Raw genomic sequence first — 10,441 nt, 5'->3', positions numbered from 1 at the left:
CTAAATATGATAGAACATAGATTTTTAGCATGGAATGTAAAACCCTTGGCTTAAATAAATTTATGTCAGTTAAATAATATAATGTTGAATTTTATATGGGTGGTATCAGTTATTTAAATTTTTGTCATGAAAATTTCTGCTGCTTCTCTTATCTAATATAATAAAGAAATAGATAAACTTGCATATGAACAATATTTGTAGTAATTTTTGATCACATGTAATAAACCTGATGTTTTATCAAATAGCAAGCACATTAAAAAAAAAAAAAATCTGATGTATACACCACATCACTTCCTTGTTTGGAATATTAAATCATATGCAAATTTTCCTGCATTTCATTTAAACATACTGAATTGAATGAGTTAACGAATTTTGAATTAAATCTACTTCGTCGATAGCGCATAAACCACAATATAGGGTTCGTACACATTTCTGCACATGGAAATTAAGTACTTTTAAGGACCATTAAAGAAAAAAATTAAGGACTTATAAGTAAATATGAACTGAATAAATTCAATTAAAATTATTATCTATCCCTGAACTTCACATTTGTAATACCATCCTAAAAATAAAATAGATAAGTAGGATGCATTATTATTAAACATAATAAGTTTGAGAATAAAATAAACTTTATGAAATTAACTAAGTAGCATTAAATATTTTACACTCATAATAGTTGGAAATATTTGAAAGAAGATAAGTGATATTTTATTTACGCTTTACTAACAGTTAGCTGTATGTTGATTTTTTTTAAATGTCTCATTTTGTCACATACTTGCTCAGTCTAGAAGTTTAGTAAATAGCAGGTAGATTTTATGTCAAGCAGCATAGGCTGAAATGAGAAGTAAGATCATAATCAGCATGATTCATAATAAAAGACTGGATTTTGTCACCGCTGCTGTTTGCCTGCAGAGAGACCTGCTGATTGGAACAAACTTGAAAGGCCTGATGTAGGCACGGTTGGCAAGAGTTGAAAGTTAGTCAAGCTCTGTTTGATGCAGTTAGTGTCAAGTTCCAGGGGTTCTAACCCAGTTAATATACTTTAAGGTTCCAATAAGCCATTAAAGCACCAGAGGTGATAAGTTCTTTTATATTATTTTAAGTCTCACTAGGTGCAAAGAATAAGTTTTACTTGAATTTTTACATTTTTGTGTTTTATCTTGTAACCACAGTGAGTATTAATGAAAGGCAATAACTCGCTTTAATATGTAGAGATAATTTTTAAGGGTAAGCAGTTAGTTATAAATAATTAAAATAATTAAATTGGGTAGTTTGATAATCTAGTCATTATGGATTTACATGGCCACTATTAAATTTTATTTTAATATTTTTTTTAAAAAGTTCTATTAAAATCGAAATCTAATAAAATTTCACAGTTTAAAATACATGTAATTTATGACATTGATTCTTAAACGATATTAGGATAATTACAGATTAAGAGCTACAAAACATTTATGTTTTGTAACAACAACACTGAACAAAATATTTATGTGTCTTTTTAATTTGAAGCCTTCCCAGACATTTTGGCTAATTTATATTGATTTACTTCTCTTTAAGCATCTTTTCTAACAATCAGAAATTTGTCTCAATATGCAAACCTAGTGTTCTCACTAGTTTTTGGATGCTCTATCTCCTAACTTGTCAACCTCTCCACAATGTACCTATGAGGGTTTACTTGATCTGGTAAAAGTTAAATAGTCCCAAACCCCCTGAGAGACATGAAGCAAATTATGTCTGAAAGTAACTTCAATGTCAGACAAAGGTTTAAATAAGCCTCTTATTTAAAAAGAACTTAAACATAAAATGTTCTGATGCAAACAAAATTAATTACAGCTCATGGTGATATAATTAAACAATAACAGTCAAATTCAAACTAAAAATGCGGACTAGTGGTCATTCATTGTGTATAGAAAGAGATCATCATGACGCATGTGGACATAGTGGTCAAAGACTATGCAATTTAATTTAAATTTAAGCTGGCTCAATAACTCTATCATATGAGGAAACAGAAATGGGAAATTATAGTAAAGACTGCAATCATAAATAACAGGATAATTTACATAATAACAACTGTACATATCTTTGAAGAATAATTTTCTTTATGTATTCAGTTTTCTTTCTTCAATAGTTTCTTCCTTTCCATTTTAGAATTTTCAGATATAAATAAGGCTTTCTGTTATTCTAAAAAATGCATTTAGAATGTACAGAAAAAGCTGATAATTTTATATCTTTAGTAATATGAACATTCAGACGAAGTATGAAATATATATGGTAAGGGTCGGTTACAGAGCTGGTGTGGCAAAATGTTTAGGATTTAGAGACACACTGAGCAACATAATCTAGAAATGGCAAAACTTTAGAATTTAGAGCAGGCATTGGAAGCAAAATTTAGAAAGGCACTAGGCAGCAGAATTTAGGATCCACAGTGATTGCATCCGGCAGGAAAATCCCTAGTTCTAGCTCTGTGTATGATGCATTAAAACATATCAGATGAATCTTTTAAATTGTAAGTTTTCAATTTTTTATTCCACACCTGTTCATGTGATAAATTAGAAGCATTTTTTTTTTTATATTTTCCATGCTTGTGTCTAATGGAAAGTAGAGAAATAAACGGACTATAAACATGTTAAGATAAAGATTCTAGTATTATAAGTAAAACAGTCAAATATTACGTTTTCATTTTTCTTCAGGACGTTCTCCAAAAAGTAAGAAATTCATCACAAACTTTCTGTAAAATACATATATTACATGCTGATACCATGGAGACATTTTCCATTTTGTCACATATTTCTTGAATCTTCTAGAATCGTGGTTCTATAAATCTAGCCTTCAAATCCTCCTAAACTTTCCAGGCTGCAATGTCTAAAGTCCCAAAGAAAAATTATCCCTACCAATTCTGTAACAGGAAAAACATAGAAATACTTTGAAAAAAAGGGAAAATGTGTAAAATTAATTTTATGGAGAAAACTGATGCATAATCTGAGAACTCTGAATATTCTGAGAAAATTACATGGAAAAAACACTTACTGTGAAAAAATTAGGAAGAAGATATTTTTAATTCATTACATAGCTAATGTTGCTTTTACTAAAAACTGTTTGGTAAATTGTACTTTATAGCATCATACCTTGTTTATTTTTCAGATTCAAAATATTGTATAATAAGTTGCCAAAATAGAACTTTATAACATGACAGAGAAAAATAAAAATGTTTTATTTTAATGTTATTTTTTAAATATAATTTCAATACATTACCGTTATTTTAATGATATTCATCCATGCTACAATATTTTAAAAAAATCGTCGAAAAATTTCCAGATCTCGGAATTAAAAATTTTCTATAGACACTGATTTTAAAATCGCCAAAATGTTGATAAGTCACCAAATTTAGAACCGTTTAAGAATTCACATCCCCAAAAGCGAAAAGTTGTTTAAGAGCTCTTCATTAGGAAAAATGAATTTCGAAATGGTTATTGTTTCACTTCTTGCTTAGAAACTTGAGTATACCACCGTTTATATTAGAAATAGAAACAAATTATTACCTACTTAAAAGCTAACTATATATGTCAGTGAATCACCAAAAAATGTTCCTTCAAAATACTAATTCACATTCAAAATAGCAGTCGTAAAAACAGACAGAAATTTCAGATGATTAAAATTAAGGAACTTCTGCCGATTTTGGCCAAAATAATCAGAATTCCAAAAAACTTAAGGACCATACAAACCCTGATTACAGAATATTTCACTAAATTGTTAAATGATAAAAATGTTTTCCTACACCTGAAAAAGGTTCCCACTGTTTAAAATACACATTTACACTATTTCTAATAACTTACTTGCTTATCAGAAGCAGGAAGCTCCTTATAAAGCTTCATGGCGGTTCGAACAATTTCAGCTTCGCTGAGTTCTGATTCAGCTGAGGTTCTTATTTTTTCTCGATTTTCATCTAAGAACAACTGGAAACCAACTTTTGGTTTTACAGATTCTTGATGTTGAGTCTTTTCTTTCTTATGGTCACTAAACCTAGATTTCTTTGATGGCTGTATGGATAAATTTAATATAAATTACATACACGCAAATATATATATATATATAGAGAGAGAGAGAGAGAGATCAAAGTAAATTTAAAACATGATAAAATAAAAGTAAAAATAAATTTATGTAGTACAGTGTGGATAAACTTAGTAATGCACCATTTATTGGCGTAAAACAAAATGAAATACAATATTAACTGATTAAAAATGGGTTGAATTTTCACAAAAAATTCTACAGATGTCTATAGTAGATTAAGACAGCTCAGATCAAATAAAATTTAGGAAAAAAAAAAAAAAAAAAAATGCTTAAGTGGTGGGGAAATGGAATTTGCACAATTTAAGTAATAAAAATTAAACCAATTCCATTTATTGCAGGGAAACATTTTTCTTAGCAAAGGCTTCAGGTGCTTCATTTTTATGCTAATATTTTCTCTTTAATTCTAAAAAAATAAATAAAGCAAATTAAAGATATTCTTCTTAAAATTCTCTATAGACAGACATAACTTCTTGTTCAGTCACAAAGTTCCATTGCTTACATCTTATAATTGCCATGTCAAGAATTTTCACTAAATTGTATGTCAAAATTTTTTTGTTCTCATCAACCATCATTTTCTTCACTATCAGTAGTGATATTTTCTGGGTTTAGAACTATACTAAAAGGTTTCGGCTGTTCTATTAGTTGATTGATGACTGGGGTACTGTCATGACAATGATAAAGTTCTATTATATCATTTGCATTTATTACCACTTCTCCACATTCCATTAAATGGAAAATTTCACCTTTTGTTTGCAATATTCAAAATCTTCAAATTTATGGATATTAGCATAAAGCTTAGCTAGCATGTGCTATACACTATTGGCAACATATGATGAGATTGGCAGTCACATAATAAAATCACTCAATTTTCTCTTTTTCCTATTGTATGCTGAGGAAGTTAGGCGAAAATTACATAGTTATTTATTACACTTATTATTTATCTATTTCTCATATATGCTTTAAGTTTATTTGAGTCCTGCATACATTTATGGTTTATTTGAATTATAAATCAGTTATTAATTCAAACAGCAAAAAAATGTAATCTTTTGACAATTGGCAATCATTTACAAAACTTATTTTTTCCACACGGAAAAAAATTTCAGTTAAATTTCTCCTCACTTAACACTCTGCAACCCAGTTATCACAGGTCTGCAATAATCAGCAAGCATAATGTCAACATAAAAAGTTACCACACTATTTAGTATTCAATTACTACTATTTAAAAAAAAAAAAAAAAAAAAAAAAATTTTAGACTTCATTATACGAATCAATTTTCAAGCTGCCATTCAATGCTAGTTATGTAGTGTTGAAAGCAAAAAATAATAAATAATATTTCACTAAGTTGGCATCAGGGATGTAAATTATTCAGCAGATGTAAAATGATGTTTTGATGTAGAATGTTTCAGTTTGAGATGGATAGCAAGCAAAACGATGTAGCTACAAAGTTAAAATATCAAATGCACACACATAAAGCATACAAAAAAAGGGGGACATAAAATTTTTGCTGGCTGTACGGAAGTCTGGATTTCAGATCATTCCAGATATTGGATGACATTTTTGGACCTCACACTGAATTGATTTTTGGTTTAAATGTATGTATACAATATTATGCTGCCTTCTTTTAGAAAAAATCCCAAATGATAAATAGTAAAGTTATCAAACTTTTGCCAAAAGTAAGTCATAGGAATACTAAAAAATGACTCAACTTAAAACAGCCAATGCGAACTAAAGGAATCTTCCATTGAGAACTAATGCTACACCTCCTATTAGACACTGGTATTTTTACATGAGTTTTAAATTAAAAAGATGCACAAAATATGATTGGAAAATTTCTCATAATTTCTTCCAAAGAAATTTTATAGATTTATTTATAAGCTGTGCCCAAATGAAAAGGGCACAACAATTATATGTAAAGAAATTTTAATAATGATATTACAATTGCAGTTCATGTGGCACAGTAAAATTATAAATAATTGCCGTTGACCTTGGAACACTGATCTCAGTACATAAAAAATAAGTAGATAGCTTCAGTGTAAAAATTCCTGTTTTGCTGATGGATCCCCTTTACAGCATCTTGCACTTCCTTGTAACAGGTCAGCTTCTAACTTTTCAGATATTTTCTTTAAGGGGGTAAAGATATGCAGTCACATGGGGAGGTAATGAGGTTGTAAGGATGATGTTGCAGGACCTTCCATCGAAATTTTTCCAGGAGCTTGAGATTCGTCATGGCCACATGTAGCTTAGCATTGTCCCGGAGAAGCACTATCCCAATCAGGAGCTTGGTCCTGCATTTGTTCTTGATGGTCTGTTTGAGCTTCAGCAACATGATGAAATAATGCTCAAGCATTAACTGTTGCACCTCATTGTAGCCAGTCAATGAGTAGAGGTCCTTCTTCATTGAAAAAGAAACTTGGCATCACTTTTTTGGCCTTCTGGGTAGAGTGGGCTTTGTTGGGATGAGGGTAGTCGAGATGCCACTACTCCATGCTCCCTCGTTTAGAGGCAGGGTCTAAATGGTGACACAATTTCATTACATGCAACAATCTTGCAACGAAATCCACTCCTTGCTCCACGAATTTCAACAAATAGGTAAGGCAAACACCCATTTTTGTCATATTCCGATTCTCTGATAGATGCTTGGGCATCAGTTGTTCATAAACTTTGCTATAACAAAGTTGCGCAGGGTGTAGCAAGTCCTTGATGTTTATGTGCCCTATTTCATAATGCTGACACCTCCAAAATATGGTCTACCATGCGAGATACTGCTCTCCATATGTCTCTTTCACCCTGCAATAAATTTTACTCTTTGTAGTGATCTGGAAGAATCCATCGTACAATGAAATGCCAAAAAACTCACAAAAATGAGGATAGTGATGTGAAGCTGTTAACTAAACATGTGCATTTGAGAATACAACCATACCATCTATCGGCTAACACATTAACTCAGTAAGATTAGATACAACACCGCTACAGCTAAGGAGTCCTTTTCATTTGGGCACACCTTATAGTTTATAATATAATTATGGTAAACTGTTTATGAAATAATTGGAAAAGAATTCAAATATAAGAATTTGAAATGTAAAGTCTTCCATTTGCTGTTAAAGACACTAAACATTTAAAGGTCGTTTTGTATTTCTGTTTAATAAATACAATAAATATTACTTTTTCGTCCTTTGGTGTATGAGAGTTTGCTTTAGCTGCCAAGGTTTTCATGCTGTTTTGAAAAATGTCATCAATGCCATTTTGACGACTAAGTTCTTCCTTTCTAAGTTCCTTCCCTTTGCTACTACTCTGCAGACAAACAAAAAACAAAACAGATAAATATAACCTAAAACTTAACATCAAAATACTCCTGATTTTTTTACTAATTTTTCACTATAACACATAATTAATAAAAGATCTTTAAATATTTACCTTGAAAGGGTTGGACACTGGAGAGCTTTTAGAAACAGTATCCTTCATCAAATCAGACACTTCACTTGATTTTATGTCTAGAAAGAAGGAAAAGAGAAATATTTGATTATAAAAATTAAATATTTTAATAATTTCAGCGTTACTGTATTTTATATTTAAAATTCCTTTCAAGGACAAAGCAATATTACTTTTAAATTACAAATAGTGTGTTCTTTTATTTTAAATCATAGTCATTCTATTATGTGAAAATTCTTCATTTTGGTAACTTATAAGGATTTCTTTTACCCTATTTTAATTCCATATTTACAAATCCAAAATCTCCTCATATCATGTTAAATAATTTGGCATTAGTTCAATAATGGTATGTATTTTTTTTTTTTTTTCAAAGGTTAGGAATAAAGAGTGTGATAGAGTGCCAAGTATCACATCCTTATTATATTAGTTTAGAAACTAGAGCCCCATGTTTGGTCAGCAAACAATTTTCATATTTATGATTCAAGTATTAAAATCTCTGTTATTTCTAATATGAATTTTATTCATTGCTTAATAACAAGTCTGTAAAAAATTAGGTGCAGAAAGCTACAAATATATAATCTTTCAGAACATCTTTAAAAGTTTTTTATTCCTAATAAAAAAAATATACAAAGTATGATTTTAAATGCCCACTCCAAAATATTTCTGATTTTGCTATTTAGCACTTCCATGCAAGCATTCAGTCTTTAGAAAATGAGTTGCAGTACCTGAATCCATGAAACTGTATTTATTATTTTCTTTGAAATGTTCAAATCTAGCTTTGTTGCAGAGTATGATTTCCAAAAATTGGAACATATAATGGTTTCCTTATTTATATTTTTGGTGGTTATTGCTATTGAATGATTAGGTATTTGAAGATGAAAGCATTTATTGATTGCTTGGCAGATATTGCTTAATAGCCACTGCTGAGGAAAGATAAGTCAAGATTGGCTTTCACATTGTTGAGTTTTATGTTAATTAACCAGTTATTGTTTTGTTTGCATTTTCACTTTTAATTTCATAGTTTCCCATCAGGATATAATGTGGTTAATGTATTTAAGTTAGTTAAGAGTTTTGGCAGTTGTCAGTGACTGTCAATCTTTTCCCTTCAACTGAATTATTTGGACTGGCTTTAGCCTTTTTAGCTGCAATCACTGCATGACAGACTAGGGTCTGAGCTTAGTATATATATATATATATATATAAAGTGCTTAGATGCACTTTATTTTATATTTAATATTTTAATTTCTCTTGAATATTTGTTCTGATTTTCTGTAATTAAACAGAAAGTGTAACCATCAGGCTGATGAGTAAATAAAATTTATTTGAAACCTTCTTTTGAATCGATATTATTCTACTTATAAGCTGCAAGGCTGATGAGTAAATAAAGTTCATTTTAAATCTTCTTTTGAATTGATATTATTCTACTTATAAGCTGCAATAGATGATAAGTTTGGAACTGTTTTGAAAGTTCCAGAAGTAAACGTTTACAGTAGTGGGGGACTCTTCAACAAATAACGAACATACTTTTGCCCATCAACTTGTTGGCTTTTCTGTACAGATGTACTTGAATTTGATGTAAATAATTAGTCCAATCTATTACTGTAATATTTCACATTTCAAGCTTTTTTTTTTTTTTTTTTCACTACTTTATTAAGCTAATTCTTTGGGTTCAAAACTATCACAATATCAGAACTATAAGGTAGGACACAGCTTACTTATCACAGGATTTATCACAATCAAGATAATTCCAAAAGATATTGCTATATCTGGATGATTAACTGTATCACCATCAATGGGGTGTTGATGAATGAAATACAGTACAAAGTCAGAGATCCGGATGTTCAATATCCAGAATGATCTAAAGTTCGGACCTCAAAGCGACAAACTTTTTTTTCTTGTATGCTTTATGCATGTGCATTTGATTCCCATTCCCATAATAAAACATGTGGAGAATCCCGATTCTTAATTTCACTTAGGCACTAAATAAAATACCTCATTATTGAAGAAAGAATCCTTTAAGCATAAAATTGTGAGATTAATAATTTGGCTCCATAGCTGCTTATCTGCTTGGCATACATCTCCATTGCACCTACTAGTATTTTATATCCCTGATGCCGACCTGGTGAATCATTACTCATTATATTTTGCTTTCCTCACTGCATGTTTAATCAATACATGATAACTTGAGTAATGACTCATGCAGCGATGTCTAAATTTTTGAAAAAAAAATATTAGTTTAATGCACTAAGAAATGTTGACGAGGAAAAATTTAACAAAAATTTCCTTTCTTATGCTAAAAATAGATTTTGTTAATGAAACTCATAGGCCAAAAGATTGCATTCAGTACTATTTGAGTTAAGAATAACTGATACATTATTCACATAAACCCAGAACTGGTATGACTGCCCCGTGTGGTAGAATTTAGGAAAGGCTAAAATTTTTGGAATTTGGAGAAGCACCGAGCAGCAAAATTAAGGGATGACAAAATGTTTATAATGTAGGAAAAGCAGGTGATATAAAGTTTAGGAGCAGCAAAAATTTAGAAATTAGGAAGGCACTTTGTAGCAGAATTTAGGACCCGCAAAGACTGCATCAGGCGGTATCTAGCGTCTGCCCTAGATAAGCCTTAAGTATATGTGGGAGTTTATTTATTCAGGATTCAGATTAGCCTTAAGCATGTGCAAGAAATAGATATAGGTATAGTAAATAATTAAACCTAAACAAGAGGCTTAATTCAGTACATGATAGAAGCAAGGCAAAATTTAGTGGAACAACTTGTTTTTCATTTCCAATCTTATGATGCATAGCCAATAATGTATAGCAGACAGTATTAAACTAGGCTAAAATAATCTTTACTGATTCTAAGGAATTTCAGTTAATGCAGCAGACTGTGCTGCTCTTTAATCTTCTAATTTCATCCAACTTATTATTTTTTGCACACTGT

The 10,441-nt window shown here is 30.2% G+C and overlaps 1 protein-coding gene across 1 annotated transcript in view; it reads right to left on the bottom strand.

The window, feature by feature from the left end:
- Ctf4 (Chromosome transmission fidelity 4) overlaps positions 1-10,441 on the bottom strand; it is a 91,677-nt gene that overhangs the window by 10,408 nt on the left and 70,828 nt on the right. The window contains exons 23-25 of the mRNA XM_035354951.2: positions 7,483-7,559; positions 7,231-7,359; positions 3,834-4,037 (exon numbers count right to left, since the gene is read on the bottom strand). Of these exons, the coding sequence (XP_035210842.1) occupies positions 3,834-4,037; positions 7,231-7,359; positions 7,483-7,559 (410 nt within the window). The remainder of the gene's footprint in view (positions 1-3,833; positions 4,038-7,230; positions 7,360-7,482; positions 7,560-10,441) is intronic.

The sequence above is a fragment of the Stegodyphus dumicola genome, chromosome 8 (genome assembly GCF_044657685.1).
Source record: "Stegodyphus dumicola isolate Sdum_Otavi_A_Nest chromosome 8, ASM4465768v1".
NCBI classification, from domain to species: domain Eukaryota; kingdom Metazoa; phylum Arthropoda; class Arachnida; order Araneae; family Eresidae; genus Stegodyphus; species Stegodyphus dumicola.
This window is presented reverse-complemented; position numbering and strand designations above follow the sequence as displayed.